Raw genomic sequence first — 17,502 nt, 5'->3', positions numbered from 1 at the left:
CCAGGCCGGCCAGTTACAGCTCAAGGACAGGAACTGCAACAACAGCTGTGGGGTGCTCTATTACAGCGTGGATTCCCATACACAACTGCTGGGTGGAAGTGATCTGAGATCCCCTCTACGTGCTGCAATGCATAAATTGAGGATTGTCCTTCACCAGCTTTTCGTATTGGCAGATATCTGAAGTTTCACTCGCACTCCTGATAGGCCAGAGCCTGTTTGGCTCTAGCAGCCTTGAGTGCCGTGCAAAGACACCTTGAGTGCCGTGCATGGCACTAGTGCCGTAGGTTGCCTACCCCTGGTCTAGTGTATAGTCCCCATTGTGAGAAGATCTGGTATAACCCTAATGCTGCATTCCTGGGGTATCCCTCTGCATTCCTGGGCTATCCCTCTGCATTCCTGGGCTATCCCTCTGCCTACTGCATTCCTAGGGTATCCCGCTGCATTCCTGGGGTATCCCTCTGCCTACTGCATTCCTAGTGTATCCCGCTGCATTCCTAGGCTATCCCTCTGCATTCCTAGGCTATCCCTCTGCATTCCTGGGCTATCCCTCTGCCTACTGCATTCCTAGGGTATCCCGCTGCATTCCTGGGGTATCCCTCTGCATGCTGCATTCCTGGGGTATCCCTCTGCATGCATGCATTCCTTGGATATCCCTGTGCATTCCTGGGGTATCCCTCTGCATGCATGCATTCCTGGGGTATTCCTCTGCATGCTGCATTCCTGGGGTATCCCTGTGCATTCCTGGGATATCCGTCTGCATGCTGCATTCCTGGGGTATCCCTGTCCATTCCTGGGGTATCCCTCTGCATGCTGCATTTCTGGGGTACCCCTCTTCATTCAGTGCTCTCCCAATACCGAGCAGTGCTGAGAATTTGCAGCCCCAACTAATGGGTGATGTTTATTGGTTAGAAAAGGGGGTCTCAATGGCAATTTCCTTAAAATTAGTCATAATGTGAAATCTATGGAATTTGCAGGAATTATTCTCAAACAATTGGATAGATTAGAGGGTCAAATCAGAATTAAAATATTGCACTTCAGTGAATTGATAGAGGAATATGAACATTAACCGTGTTTACTGTGTGCGGATCGCTCCCTGCTCAGCAACCGGCATGTGCTATGTGTGTTAATTACTAAACCCATGCTTTATTTTAGGGCCCAGCCATGTGTCCATGCAGCAATCTGGCCAAACCACCATGCCTACTACAACAATGAGCATGGCAGTCAGTTCGCATGGCACAGCCCCTGGTTACAGCCACGCAGTGCCCAGCTCCCAGAACATGCCAATGCAAAGTCAGGGCAGCATCAGCAACTATGTATCAAGAGCAAATATGAATATGCCATCCAACCCTGGTAAGTGAAAATCCTTGCTCATGATAACAGCTAGCAATCTGGTAACTGTACCGTGATGTGTATGTCCTGACCTCTTCCTTGTGGTTGACAGCCCTGTCTCCTTCTGTTTGACAGCCCTAATCTCTTCCTTGTGATTGCCAGCTTTGACCTCTTCTTTGACAATGCTCAGCCCTGACCTCTTCTTTGACAATGATCAGTCTTGAACTTTACCTCGACAGTGCCCAGTCCTGACCTCTTCTATGAAGATGTTCAGCCTTGACCACTTCGTTGACCGTGCTCAGTCTTGACCTCTTCCTTGGCAATGCTCAGCCTTTACCTCTTCCTTGATTCCTTCCTTGACACAGTGTTCAACCTTGAGCTCTTTCTTGACAAAACCCAGACTTGAACTCTTGTTGACTTGATGTTTCCCAGCCTTACACTCTTACTCTGCAATGCCCAGCCTCGACCCCTTACTTAATACCCAGTCTTGGCCTCTTCCTTGATGATGCCCAACCTTGACTTCTTCCTTGACGATACCCAGCCTTAACTTCATCTTAAACAATGCCCAGCCATGAACCTCTTCCTTATGATGGACAACTTTGACCTCTTTCTTCTTGCTGTCTAGCTTTAAACTCTTCCTAGTTGTTACCCAGCCTTGTTCCTCCCCCTGCCACTGCCCATTTCTGAGCTCTACCTTGTTGTTGACCAGTGTCCATGATGCACCAACAAGCAGCCAGCTCCCATTACACCACGGCACAAGGCAGCAGCCAGCATTACCAAGCACAGTCTTCCATCTCCATGATGAGCCAGAACAACCAGGGAAGTGGCATGATGGGGCAGAGACCTCTGGGTCCATACAGACCCACACAGCAAGGTAAGTGAGCATGCGCCAGTTATCCCAGGTTTCATACAGAGCTTACCTTTCATGGTCAGATCACAATGTCCACTCAGACTACACAACAAGGTAAGAAAGCCTGTCAATATGCTCTACAAGAAGATGGATTGTCTGCCATTTTATTATTATCCCCTGTTCTTCCAGGATCTTCTCAGCAGTACCTGGGGCAGGAAGAATATTATAGTGAGCAATATGGCCACAACCAGGGCCCCTCAGAGCCAATGAGCCAGCAGTATTACTCAGACGGTAAGTGCCACTCAGTCCTGGGAATGGTTAATATATTACATGTACACCTCGTTACCACTTATCACTTTTATCTTTCTCTGAGCCTCCAATCTCTCCCAAAATAATGAATCTGTTATAATGCAGCTTATTGTACTTTTAGAGCTCATTGTAGGATTACATCTCATTGTATAAATAAGGCTTATTGTATTATTGCAGCTCATTGTATGAAAACAGCTCAATGTATTATTGCAGCTCGTTGCATTATTGCAGCTCATTGTATTATTATAGCTCAGTGTATTATTGCAGCTCATTGTATTATTGCAGCCCATTGTATTATTGCAGCTCATTGTATTATTGCAGCTCATTGTATTATTGCAGCTCATTGCATTAATGCAGCTCATTGTATTATTGCAGCTCAGTGTATTATTGCAGCTCATTGTATTATTATAACTCAGTGTATTCTAATAGTTCTGTGTATTATTGCAGCTCATTGTATTATTATAGCTGTGTATTATTGCAGCTCATTGTATTATTGCAGCTTATTGTATTATTATAACTCAGTGTATTATAATAGCTCAGTGTATTATTAAAGCTCATTGTATGAGTACAGTTCATTGTAATGTTACAGCTTATTATATTATCACAGTGTATTACAATAGCTTATTGTATTATTACAACTTATTGATTAATTACAGCTTTGCGATCATTATATTTCATTATATTACAGTGTGCTATTTTTTGCAGCCTATTGTGATTGTACAATGTGATGTAATTACAATACCATGCAATGATACAATAAGCTGTAATTATGCAATAAGATGTAGTGGTTATGGCTTTTAGACTTTTCCTTTAATTTAGTGAACAAGCCGTTAACATACAGTATGTGTCTGGCTGTCTATTAATAGAATATCTATATCTGACGGTCTACATACAGAATATCTATATCTGGCTGTCTACATACAGTATCTGTGTCTGGCTGTGTAGTTACAGAATATCTTTAACTGACTGTCTACATACAGTATCTACATCTGGCTGTCTCTTTACAGAATATCTATATCTGACTGTCTACATACAGAATATCTATATCTGGCTGTCTACATACAGTACCTCTGTCTGGCTGTCTATTAATAGAATATCTATATCCGACTGTCTACATACAGTACCTCTGTCTGGCTGTGTAGTTACAGAATATCTTTAACTGACTGTCTACATACAGTATCTACATCTGGCTGTCTCTTTACAGAATATCTATATCTGGCTGTCTACATACAGTACCTCTGTCTGGCTGTCTAGTTACAGAATATCTATAATTGACTGTCTATTTATATCTATAACTGACTGTCTACATACAGTGTCTGTGTCTGGCTGCCTATTTAAACAATATCTATATCTGACTGTCTACGTCCAGTATCTGTGTCTGGCTGTCTAGTAACAGAATATCTATAACTGACTGTCTACATACAGTACCTCTGTCTGGCTGTCTAGTAACAGAATATTTATATCTGACTGTCTACATACAGTATCTATAACTGACTGTCTACATACAGTGTCTGTGTCTGGCTGCCTATTTAATCAATATCTATATCTGACTGTCTACGTCCAGTATCTGTGTCTGGCTGTCTAGTAACAGAATATCTATAACTGACTGTCTACATACAGTATCTGCGTCTGGCTGTCTTGTTACAGAATATTTATATCTGACTGTCTACATACAGTATCTATAACTGACTGTCTACATACAGTATCTGCGTCTGGCTGTCTATTTACAGAATATCTATGACGATTAGTATAGACATCATTACTGCCTCTTACAATCTAATCCAGCCGATCTCTTTGTAACCTGTGTTCTGCAGGCCACAGTGATTACAGCTACCAACAGTCATCTTATGGGGAGCAGAGCTACGACAGCCGAACCTTTGAGGATTCGTCGCAGCATTACTATGAAGGAGGTAAGTGACCCTTGAGTAAAGCTGTGTGTAGCTGATCTCTGTAACCCTATAATACATAATACCTTCCTGTTAAATGGAAATACAATTCCTAAAGATTCCTTATGTTTTAAAATGTGATCTATTTTGATGCTGATGTTTTTCATACACACAGTTACAACCGAAGTCCTGTAGATGGCAGCCACTCGCTTTTATAGTAGACCATTTAAATATCTCCGCTTTAATTTGGCGTGTATAAGATGTGCTCGTGCTAAGTGTTTAGACACTTCTCTATTTTATATACTAAGATAAGTTACATTACCTTAGAGACTGTCTCATCACAGGAATTATGGGAAAATTAAGTTGCTTTGCATGAAATGCCTTATATGTGCCTTTTTTTTTTGGGGGGGGGGGATATGATGTCAGAGTCTCATTTAATTAACCGATATAATATAACAATAATATAAGTAATTTCTATATGTATTATTGGTCTACGTTTACAGTTATTCACTAAGGTGCCAGGAATTCCAAGTAAATTGAAATTCTAGACCAAAATATCCAAACTAAACCCATATCGGAACTTGAGATTGTTTTCCAGTTCAGCTGTTTAGGGCTAAGGTGTAAAATGCATTGTGAAATACAGCTTTACTTTCCAAATTGCGAGGAAATATCTGAATCGGTAACGTGGAAATGTATATAGTGATATCTTTGTAGCCATTTTTCAGCCTGCGCTGCTGACTCTCTAGCTATAATTTACATGTTTAATAATCTGGTGCTATGTTTGCGTTTAACCTTCTGCAGGAAACACACAGTACAGTCAGCAGCAATCAGGATATCAACAAGGAACGAGCCAACAGCCGGGATACTCCCAGCAGCAGTACGCAAACCAACAAAACTATCCTGGACAACAGCAGGGATACGGTGAGACTGTTAGAGCCCGGCTGGCACTCTTACACCATAAACAAGGAATAGGAAAAAAAACGAACACCCATAACTGCTTGCCAGCAGAATTCTCAGTCTATGAAGGAGGCAGGAAGACACCTCATCAGCCTCAAGATTCATATAGGAATTATTTGGATACATCACTGTTGTCATTAAATTAAGATATTGTGGTTTGAGTATCGTTTGAAAATTCTGTTTTGCAAAAGGGATCCAATGCTTTTGTTTTATTACTTTATTACTTCTTGTGACCAAAAGAGCTTGCAATCTAATATCCTGTTTCTGTAACTTCCCCAGTTCCTGCACAAGGAACATCCTCTCAGTATTCCAGCTACCAGCAAGGTCAGAGCCAGCCGTACTCCAGTTATCGCGCACCTCAGACCGCATCCTCCGCCCAGCAGCAGAGGCCCTACGGCTATGAGCAGGTAAATTCCTTTATGTAGCGTTAATTCAAAGATACATATCCTGATTATTGTGATTTATTCCTTCTCTCTCCTCTACTCTATATTTTCCCTCCCTCCCTCGCCATCATTGTATTGCTCGCTTCTCCAACCCTCGCCATCATTGTATCGCTCACTTCTACCTCCATTGAAATTTCTCTAATTCCTTCTTCACTTTTCCTTGGCATAGCCTTTTCTCCTTCCTTTGATATTCCTCTCCCTCTCTCAGTATCCCTGTCTCTCTCTCTTTCTCTCTCAGTATCCCTGTTTCTATCTATCTATCTCTCAGTATCCCTGTTTCTATCTATCTATCTCTCAGTATCCCTGTTTCTATCTATCTATCTATCTATCTATCTCTCAGTATCCCTGTTTCTATCTATCTATCTATCTGTCTATCTCTCAGTATCCCTGTTTCTCTCTCTTTCTCAATGCCTCTCTCTCTGCATCCCTGTCCCTTTCTCTCAGTATCACTGTTTTCTCTCTCTCTCTCTCTCTCTCTCTCTCTCTCTCTCTCTCTCTCTCTCTCTCTCAGTATCCCTGTTTCTATCTATCTCAGTATCCCTGTTTCTCTCTCTCTCAATGCCTCTCTCTCTCTCTCTGTATCCCTGCCTCACTCTCTCTCTGTATCTCTGTCTCTTTCTCTCTCTGTATCTCTGCCTCTCTCTTTCTCTTGCTCACAGTCTCTCTAGCTTGGAATCCTTGTCTCTCTGCCTTTTCTGAGCCAATTCCATTGTGCTGTTGTGGCTTTTATTTACTGTATCCTATCTGTCTCCCCTCAGGGCCAGTATGGAAACTACCAGCAATAATCCATCACCGTGGTACCTAATTCCTTCCTGTGGTACAGCTAATGGACTGGCGGGGATCGCAGGGAGAATTTGTTCTCATCCCTGGCACATTATTTAATTGACTGCCATTTGTAATGTCACATGCAGCAAATTATAGGGACATCCACACATTGCCATGCCAACATGCAACATTTAACACATTACCCATCAGGGATCTGCCTCCCAGCAGAGACGGTAAAGTGTTATTAAAAATAAATTGACAAAGACTAATTCCAGAAACTAGATGTAGCTGTGGATCACGATGTCATTCAGTAAGGGCAGACCTGAAAGGTGCGTAGTTTTACCCATCATCATTTTATAGGTTTCTATCCACCGTGAAGTACTAGACAGCCCAGTGTAAACCAGAAGAACCCTTAGTGGCTGCCAGCTACGGTGTGTGTCCTCACTGATTCAATAATAATTACTGAGAGAATAATGGAGTAAAGATATCTGGCACATGTCAAATGTTAGCTCAGGCTGAGCATTGGTGTGAGTTTCTGTGTGACCTGGTACAGTCTGTACGTCATGTAAATACTTTGAACATTTCTTTCCTGATCACAGTGCAGCTTGTAGCAGCTCTAATCAGGCGTTAAACTGCCGGCAGCTTTCAAATTATTCTATTTCCTTTCAGACTCCCCACGTGAATTCCTAATGATGAACTTTATAAATGATTTTTATAGCCAAGTCACCCTTCCTGTAAATTGTGCCAGCATACAGAGGGTTAAACCCAGAGCCTGGCCAGCACTTGGACACGATCTGAAAGGTAAACCAGCGCATTGTTAAACCCAATGTGTATATTACATTATTCTTCCAAAACCGGTTATATATCCCTCTTACAAAGTTTACCCTTTTAGAGTTCAAGGCGTGATTAGGAAGATTCTAAAGAGCTGAGCTGTGATCATGAGAAACATTGTGATGAGATCATTGTCACACTGACCCCCAATAACTAATAATTACTGGACAGATGTTTATTCGCTAAACCTGGAATTGTGGATAATTCGCAATCTTACCAAAATAACTTTAAAAATCTACAATTCAGGTGACTTTCCTGTTCAGTATTTTGTCCTAAAAATGCCCCCAAGAAAGTCAGATGTGGGCTGTTCATTCTTCACACTTCCTGCTTAGGCAAAAAAAACAAACCTGTGTGTTCAGCTATATCTCAGTTGTAGCGGACTGTGCCATCCATGCTGTCTCAAACCCAGCGATAGCATGGACGGATTGCTTTACCACCTGGTTTTATTATTGTCCATACATTTCATTTCTCATCAAGTTAACCACTTTACTGCCAGATGTTATTTTGGTGAGGCCCGAGGAGAGTAGGTACTAGTTAAGTCGTGTCCTCTGCTCCTCCCATCCTCATGGCCTGACAATTTATTTCTGTGCAGACGGGAGGAAAGTGAAGCCACCCATTCACTTTAAAAAGCAGGTCAGGAGTCTGGCCGAGGGTAGTAAGTGTTAGAGGGCCACTGCAGGTCCTGTTGTATCATATGGAGAGCCTGTGGCTCTCTGCTTTTGTCCTAGAATAAATGTGATTTGCTTTGTGCTAGTGCTGAGAGCACAACGAGGGCTGCGACATTAATAAAGACAGCGCCAGAGATATTTTTATTTATTTACAAAATAAAGCCCTGCGCTCAAACTCCCACTACTCTTGGGTGGCAGCGATGATTATAGTACACATCAGCCCTAATGCATACAATAAAAACCAAAGAATAAAATCACTTGCCCACCATCCCAACTCCCTATGCAAATTTAAATAACAGCCATTGGAATGATCCTTAAAAAAACGCCAGTTATTTAAATATGCATAGGGATTTGGGATAGCGCGCAGGTAACTTGTTTCTTTGTTTTTTTATGTTTTTTTATTTATTTAATTTGCGTTGCACTTGGATCAGTATCCAGTTATTTAATACGTAACGTATTGTGTGTCGCAGTAGGCGACAGACCATTTTTGGTGTTTGAAAGGGTAATTTAATGAGCACTTTGTGGAGCAAAAAAAAAAAAAAAAAGTCAAAGTGAATCTGTTCTGACTTGTACATGAAATTCATCATCTTCCTATAGTCTCGTTTTAAAAATGAAATATTTATTTGTCTGAACTGATTTGAAGTTATGATTTGGCTGCACTTATAGTTTTGGCACTCGAAGGGATAAAATGATAGAGTTTTTTGAGAGCAAATTAATATATGTTTCAATGCACAGTTTGTTTAGTGTGTGTATATTTAATTGTGAGTTTCCAAACAAAGAGCATATGGCACATTCACTGAATAATGTATTGCTATTTAGGTAGCTGGTGCTTTAAGAATACAAGCTGGCCACTGTCCACATATTTAAAGCGACCAGACTTCCTCAATCCATTTGCTTTTCATATGTGATGGTAACGGCAATGTCTATAGGTTAACATTAATTAGCCCTGAAAGGAATATGTACAGAACAAAGTTTAATATGATTTAAAGCATTAAGTCTGGGCAGATTCTGGGTATCAAAAGTAATCTGGATGATTTTCTTTATGTTTTTTTCTATTGGTTCCTACCAAAAAGTACAGCGCTGGTAAGCGGCACCTCACAGACTGGTTTACAATTTCCCTAATGTTATATGCAGCATACAACGTGTTGTAATAAGTTGTAACTTTAAACTGATACAGCCCCAGTAACATCTAATTTTAGGGAATAAATTCCATTCATTAAAGAGAATTTTGCACTAAAAGTTTCCAGCCTAGAGAATAAGCCCCAGTGAGTTGTGGGATATTCTCCTGAGTTACTGCCTCTTTAAGGTAAAATCCTGACGATTCCGATAATCATTTGATAGCGTCTTACTGTAGCAGCTTAGTAAATGTTGTGATTTTATCTTCTTGCTGCCAGGTGAAGACGTACTCTTGCTTCCTCCGGCGAGCCGAGCTTTACACGGTTATTCGCAAAATTGTGAATTGTTAGGAATTCTGCCAAATTAGCCAAACCGAAGGACTTGGGGAATTGTTCCATTTCCGCTATGAGGCCTAAAATGTGAAGTTTACTTTATATTCGGAACAGTTTACATTTCAGAGAATAACCACGATAAACCTATTTACTAACCTGGAGGATTCAGTGGGGAATATTCTTTAATTCAGATCCAGCTTGGGTATTTTGGTCTGAAAGCTAAAATTCCCTTGTCCACTTTCCCTCAAATTCCCAATTTAGCAAATAAGCACCTTCAGGAGAATGATGGCAGACTCCAGGTCCTTCACATTTCTTACACTTCAGTAGCCCAACTTAAAATGACACTACAGTCCCCAAAACAACTTTAGCTTAATGAAGCAGTTTTGGTGTATAGAACATGCCCCTGCAGTCTCACTGCTCAATTCTTTGTCATTTAGGAGTTAAATCATTCTGTTTATACAATCCTAGTCACACCTCCCTGCATGTGACTTACACCCCCTCCCTAAACATTTCCTGTAACGAGTCATCTAATGTTTATACTTCCTTTATTGCAAATTCTGTTTAATTTAGAATTTCTTATCTCCTGCTCTGTTAATAGCTTGCTAGAACCTGCAGGAGCCTCCTGTGTTTGATTGAAGTTGAATTTACAGAGCAGGAAATAAAAACCTTTAACCCCTTAAGGACATATGACATGTGTGACATGTCATGATTCCCTTTTATTCCAGAAATTTGGCCCTTAAGGGGTTAAAGTAAGTTACATCGGAGTGAAAATGAAACCATTTTGTGATCATGCAGGCTTGGTCAGTCACAGCCAGGGAGGTCTGGCTAGGGCTACATAAACAGAATCAAAAGTGATTTTGACTTCAGGTGCATGATCTATACTAAAATGGCTTCATTAAGCTACAGTTGTTTTGGTGACTATAGTGTCCCTTTAAAGTAGTGGATTAAAACAATACATTTTATTTATTTATTTTTTCTTTCTCTAACAGCCTGTTGACTCCCTACCTTGACATCAGGTGATATTTCATTCACACAGAGAGATCCCAATTTTCTCTTTGATGGAACTCTGATCTCGTAGTCTCCCACTGCAGTGCAGGAAGCTCTGCTTCCTATTGGCTGCGTTAATATTCACACTAATAGTCACAGCCAGTTGGATTGTCCAGATCAGCGACATCCTTTAGCTTCCCGATGGCTGGAAAAAAATTGGAGATTAGTGATTGGTTATATCTATTAAATGGGAAAACTGTATCTACAACAATAAAATTATAACAACTTAATATCTATCTGGTGCTGATGTTTGCTCAGCATACCTTAAATTGGTTAGATGATAATATCATTTTTTTTCTGTAGTATTGTTTAGTTTAAATTTATGTAAAAAAAGGTTTAGGTGACGGGGTCCCTTTCAGTATAATATTCTCAGTAATTCCATTTGATGAATATTAGTTTTTGATGCATACACCATTTTTCGGACATGCTACATACATATTGGACTTGGAGTTTGCCACCTTTGTTTCAGCACAAGTAACAGGAAATTAAGATTGCAGGCAGGGCGTGTGAGTCGCTGTTTATCTCGGAGAATTCATGTATTGCTGTTACCTGTTACAAGCCATTCTAGGCTTAGCGCCGGTGAAATAATTGCCATTTTTCTGTGCAATTGAATGTTTTAAAGAAATGTCATTGCATTCTGGATTCTGCTTTTTACAAAGAATACAAAAACCTTACAAAAACCCTGCCTGTCACGTGTGTTTTTTCTAATCATGTATAATGTATGTATAGAAGGATGCTCATTCATGTCTTCTGTTCCACGGAGCAGGAAAGCCAAACCCTGCTTTTCATGGGTTACTGTATTCTGTGTATAGAGACCCAGCGACTTGGTACCATTGATTCCACTGGGGTATATCTAACTCACAGATCCTTATTTATTAAGCAGAACATGTTAAAATGTGTGTCCAATTCACAGCGGGATTACAGGCAAAAGATGGGAAAACTCACGAGTTGAGGATTTATTTTTCTTTGCCTTCCAGTTTAGCACGACTAAACCGCATTAATCCGATGCTCTGTTTAGACCAGGTAAGTTGGTGTGGACAACCATGCATTCTGGTAAATTACACCCCAAGTTAAACTGATTAACTGCATCACATTGTAACTGTATGAATACCATCTTCTAGATTATATTTGCATTGATTGCATTAATATAATGTTTCAGTATGAAACGCATTCTGTTGGGCAATTGTTGCATTTGAGGCAATTGTCGCTCATTCAACATTTTTGATTGGAGAGGAGAGACTATCGTCACTAGTCTTTAAAAGATTTATTAATGTTGGCTGTTACATGTTGGATACAAATAACACAGATAGGAAAACTTGCACCTCTCCTGCACAGCTCCTTTTAACCCCTTAAGGACCAAACATCTGGAATCAAAGGGAATCATGACTTGTCACACATGCCATGTGTCCTTAAGGGGTTAAAGTTCACCTCCTCTACTTCAGTGTTAACGGCCAGGTTGCCAGGTAAGTGGTCAGCTTATTTTATGTTCCAAGTAACACAGCAAAAAAGAAAAGAAATTTGGCTCCAACTGTGATGTAATTCCAGTAAAATACAAGTTTAGCAGGCTAAGATTGCCACAAGGCGTATGTATATGTGTTTGTAGTATCAGTTAGTTAATTACACGTAGCTAAGATACTGTTATCACTGTACTGACCAGGTGCAGGAATGTAAGAACTGGAATTACGCGTCCCTCTCCTTTGTATCAGATGAGCCACGTGGTTAGACCGGATGGATGAGTTTAGACTCTATTTATTAAATAGGTTAAGGGTATGTGTGGGTGTAGTTAATTGTGGGAGGAGCTACAGTGCTATATAAGGAATGTACTCTATGTATTCAGTACTCAGACTTTGCTGTATTTTGGTGACGCTAGTCCCTCTGAGTCCCGATCGGTGATCCAATAAAGAATCTCTTCCTTCCTGAAGAAACCTGTGTCCATCTCTCTGTGCTTGGCTTCCGTCAGTTTCTCCGGTATCATTTGGTGCATTGGCCGGGAAGCTCATCGTTCAACGGTAGCTGAGAGGCAGAGGCGTGAGACGGTCTATCTTTGCCCACGTTCTCTACGGCTGCACCCCTGAACTTCTGCGTGGACCTCCCTTCGTCTCGGCGCCACTGGTCTGTTGTCCAGGAGATCATCGGCCTCTACGTGAGAAGTGCTGGGGTGTCCCCGTCGATGAGTGTGAACTCAGGTTCAGGAACGAGGAGGTAAGACAACTGCTGTTTTAGACGGCAGGACCCACTAGGGGTATACCGATTGTGCGGTAGGCCCAAAGGGGTTTTGAATCTGTGTATCTGCCCCCTCTGTCGGAGGGAAGGAGCGAAGGCGCACCGCTCGATCGAACGCTCTTTAGTCAGACCGTTTGATTTGGTTAGTCAGGCGGGGTCCTGGTGTAAATAGCCCTAGCCGGACACCGGTGTCTTGTCTAGACTAGCGTTCTAGGGTGTATATTACGTTCGCTAGGTCGGAGGGACCGGGAGACTAAGCGGCGCCTGTGTAAATTCGGTTCGCTAGTTCTCATCCTATCTGGGCTAAGTGGGAAGGCGTGTAAATTTGGAACCCACTAGACTTTTGATAGTGCGACTAAGAGGCGCCTGTGTAAATTCGGTTCTCTAGCTCGCTATATATGTGGTGATTGGGCAGTGTGGCTAACCAAAACGGGTGTATATAGTTTTAGGTAGTCCATTCAAGGTACTGGCCAATAGTTTAGTTGGGAATTGTAAATGTGTTAACGATTGTTTTAGTAAAGTGTATATCTTGTTAGATAGCGCGAGCTCAGCCGTCTAGCGAGAGTGTTAATAGTGTGTTGCTGTATTATAGTGCACGGTACCATAACCCTGTATATTTACTGACATTATATAATAAGTACTAATCATTGTCGTCCATTGCATGTTTAACACCATAACCACTAATAATTGTATTGTGACCTTAACTTGTGCTTTGACCTATGCTAACCGTACTGTAACCGCTATTTGTAAAAGACGATGTTACTGGGGTGTGTTATAGACGGGTAATTCGTATATAGAGAATTATAGCGTGGGTGACTGTATAGTTACGCCAAAGGGCATAATATTGATTATATAGTGACTGGTGTAACAGCTGTGTGTGTACGGGAATTCCCTGAGTGTTTATTGTTATTGTGTACGTTTCACTTGGTAACCGTACCACGTGGTGCTGTTGCCAGAGGAAACGGGTGTGACTGTTGAATAGTACGCGTGTATAGTATTCGTTGTCGACGACGTTCCATTGTTAAGTATGGGTGCGTCGCAGTCAACGATTCCGGATCCCTTAGGATGTATGGTTAAGAATTTTAAAAAGGGATTCAAAGTTTGTGATTTTGGGGTAAAGATGTCTCCTGTACGTTTGGTCACTTTGTGTACTAGGGAGTGGCCTACTTTGGTTGCGGCATGGCCGCCACGTGGCAGTTTGGATCCAACTCTGGTACAGCGCTTACACGTGGCTGTATCGGGTAGGCCTGAACTTTACGGCCAGTTTCCTTATATTGACTGTTGGAGACAGGCCGTAAATGACTCGCCAAAATGGCTCCAGACATGCCACGAGGAGCAGTGTCGCCTCATGGTAGCTAGGACTTGCTCGTCCACTAGGACTGGTGTTAGGCCCATTTTGGACACGCCCCCTGAGTCCGAGATCCCTTTGCCGCCCCCTTACTTTCCGTTAAGAAGAAGTGACGCAAACGCAGGAAGTCCTGCACCCCTCCCCTCATTACCCTCATCCACTTCCGCTTCCTCCTCCAGTACAGGATCCACCCCCCCTCGTACTAAATCTCCCCTTCCGGAACCAGAATCCACCCCCATTAGAAACGAATATCCTGATTTGGCGCCACTTCAGACTTCCGGTCAAGCTTCATCTAGCTCGGCTCGAAGTGTTTTATTTACGACCTTTTCCCAAAACCGACCTCCCACATCCCCATACCCTATCTCTCCCCGACCGGAACCCATGACTGACGCCTCTCTACGTAGCCCCATCCAAACCCGACAGTTGACTGGTGCCCAACAATTAAAGCACTATCAGATGCCTCTTCGTCTGAATCCCGGGTCAGCTTATATCGATGCCGCAGGTCAAATGGCACACGCTGACCCAGTCTTCGTATATGTCCCATTTACCACAACCGATCTTTTAAACTGGAAGACCCATAATTCCTCGTATACTGAGAAACCACAAGCTATGACTGATCTGTTCACCTCAATAGTACAGACGCATAATCCGACATGGGCTGATTGCCAGCAGTTACTAATGACTTTATTTAACAATGAGGAAAGGACAAGAATAAATCAAGCAGCCATTAAAGCATTAGAGGATAGAGCCCGTGCTTTGAACCAAGCCAATCCAGCAGCATGGGCCGCGACACACTATCCCAACACCGATCCCGATTGGAACGTAAATGGTGCTGATATGGTTCAACTCAGAGCCTATAGAGACGCTATAATTGCTGGCATGAAAGCCGGAGGAAAGAAAGCCATTAACATGTCGAAGACAGTTGAGGTGATCCAGAAAAGCGATGAAGCGCCCAGTGTCTTTTATGACCGATTATTGGAGGCATACCGCTTGTATACCCCCTTTAATCCGGAAGACGCAGACAATTCCCGAATGGTTAACTCCGCCTTTGTCAGCCAAGCATACGGAGATATTAAGCGCAAGCTACAAAAGTTAGAAGGGTTTGCAGGTATGTCCATCACCCAACTAATGGAGGTAGCAAATAAGGTCTATATGAACAGGGATACAGAAAGTAAGAAAGAGGAAGAGCGCAAGATGCGTAAAAAGGCTGATATGCTAGCGGTAGCGATCGCAGGCGTAGATAAACGGGGCCCAGATAGAGGCAATAATAGATGGAGTAGGGAGCCTTTGAGTAGGGATCAATGCGCGTATTGCAAGGAAGAAGGGCATTGGAGGAACGAATGTCCGCAAAGAGAGCAGTACGAGAGAGACCAACCCAGGGCAGGCTACGGAAACTTTAGAGGTAGAGCGAGAGGTAGAGGAGGCCCCGGAGGGAGTAATGGTTATAGAGGGAGTAATGGGAACAGAGGAAGTGTTAGGGAAGACAGGTATATTCCAGCAGCGCAAAGGTCCCGCGATAGAGAAGGTAGGGACTTTGTAGGATTGGCTGACACTGTCATGGAGGACTATTGATACCGACCGGGCTCCATCCCCCTTGGTCGAGCGGAGCCTATGGTCGATGTATCAATAGGGGGGAAAAGGAGTGCGTTCATGATCGACACTGGTGCTGAACATTCAGTGGTGACTAATCTAGTTGCTCCTCCATCTGGAAGGACTATTACTGTGATAGGAGCAACTGGAAGAAGTGCTGAAAAACCGGTTCTTAAAAGTCGACTCTGTACATTGGGAGGCCACGTAGTAAAACACCAATTCCTTTATATGCCTGAATGTCCAGTCCAATTGCTGGGACGTGATATGCTATCAAAATTACAAGCGCAGATTACGTTCCTACCAAATGGAACAACATCCTTAAAGTTTAATGGACCTTCAGGTATTATGACTTTATCCGTACCAAAGGAAGAAGAGTGGCGACTTTATACAGTGTTGACTAGCCAAAACCCTAGGAGTGATGAGACATTGTTTAACATACCAGGAGTTTGGGCAGAGAACAACCCACCAGGACTGGCCCGCAATATTCCACCAATAAAAATTGAACTGAAACATGGGGTTTATCCAGTGAGCCTAAGACAATATCACATTCCGCAGAAGGCTAAGAAGAACATCCAATCCTATCTGGATAAGTTCATACGGTATGGTATCCTAAAATTCTGTACTGTCCCCTGGAACACCCCATTGCTGCCTGTTCAAAAGCCCGGTACAGATGAGTATCGACCTGTACAGGACTTAAGAGCAGTCAATGATGCGGTTGTTAGCATACATCCAGTTGTACCCAATCCATATAACCTGCTTGCTTTAATTCCGGGCGGGGCTACTTACTTCACAGTCTTAGATCTCAAAGATGCCTTCTTTTGCCTCCGAATTGCCGCAGAAAGCCAATGTATTTTCGCTTTCCAATGGGAGAACGCTGTAACGGGCTCAAAACGCCAAATGACTTGGACAAGACTGCCCCAAGGGTTTAAAAATTCACCTACCCTATTTGGTTCAGCTCTAAGTCAAGATCTACTGGATTTCGAGTCTATCCCAGGAGAATGTGTATTGTTACAATATGTAGATGACTTGTTGATAGCAGCAGTTACAAAAGAAAAATGTCAGCAAGCAACGCACGATCTACTACATATTCTCTGGAAGGCAGGATACAAGGTGTCCAGGAAGAAGGCTCAGTTGTGTTTGCCAACTGTCAAGTATCTGGGATTCCATATCTCTGAAGGTCAAAGGATTATGGGGCCAGAGAGAAAAGAAGCTGTCTGCCAAATACCAATACCCAAGAATAGAAGACAAGTGCGAGAATTCTTGGGGGCAGCAGGCTTCTGTAGGATATGGATTCCCAGCTATGCGATACTGGCAAAACCTCTGTACGCAGCCATCAAAGGTACAGAGCACGACCCCTTCTTATGGACCCAAGAACAGCAAACAGCATTTGAAGATGTGAAGAAGGCTTTGATGAGTGCCCCAGCATTAGGTCTACCTGATCACACACGACCATTCTACTTATATGTACACGAGCAAAGAAGAATGGCTGTGGGAGTATTGACACAGTACTTGGGATCATGGCAAAGACCTGTTGCCTACATGTCTAAGCAACTGGATGCAGTGGCCAGCGGACTTCCACCTTGTCTAAGAGCCGTAGCTGCAGCCGCCCTGCTAGTAGCTGAAGCCGATAAACTCACTCTGGGTCAAGAACTTTATGTACGAGTCCCACATGCAGTACAGACGTTGTTGGATTACAAAGGAAATCATTGGTTTAGTAACAGCCGTATGACCAAGTATCAAGCAATGTTGTGTGAAAACCCAAGAGTGCATTTAGAGACTGTAAACACCTTAAATCCAGCTACCCTTTT

At 42.6% G+C, this 17,502-nt stretch overlaps 1 protein-coding gene across 2 annotated transcripts in view; it reads left to right on the top strand.

Annotated features, from left to right (window-relative positions):
- The window catches only part of SS18L1 (SS18L1 subunit of BAF chromatin remodeling complex), a 39,659-nt gene extending 28,451 nt beyond the window's left edge, over positions 1-11,208 (top strand). For both annotated transcript variants that reach the window (XM_063459604.1, XM_063459605.1), the window contains 7 exons: positions 1,153-1,350; positions 2,039-2,203; positions 2,369-2,470; positions 4,303-4,398; positions 5,176-5,295; positions 5,611-5,738; positions 6,533-11,208. In XM_063459604.1, coding sequence (XP_063315674.1) covers positions 1,153-1,350; positions 2,039-2,203; positions 2,369-2,470; positions 4,303-4,398; positions 5,176-5,295; positions 5,611-5,738; positions 6,533-6,559 — 836 coding nt within the window. In that variant the 3' untranslated portion in view covers positions 6,560-11,208. The remainder of the gene's footprint in view (positions 1-1,152; positions 1,351-2,038; positions 2,204-2,368; positions 2,471-4,302; positions 4,399-5,175; positions 5,296-5,610; positions 5,739-6,532) is intronic.
- Positions 11,209-17,502: the final 6,294 nt, after the last annotated feature.

This window comes from Pelobates fuscus, chromosome 6 (genome assembly GCF_036172605.1).
Source record: "Pelobates fuscus isolate aPelFus1 chromosome 6, aPelFus1.pri, whole genome shotgun sequence".
NCBI lineage: Eukaryota > Metazoa > Chordata > Amphibia > Anura > Pelobatidae > Pelobates > Pelobates fuscus.
Note: the sequence above shows the minus strand (reverse complement) of the source record. Positions and strands in the feature narration are given on the sequence as shown.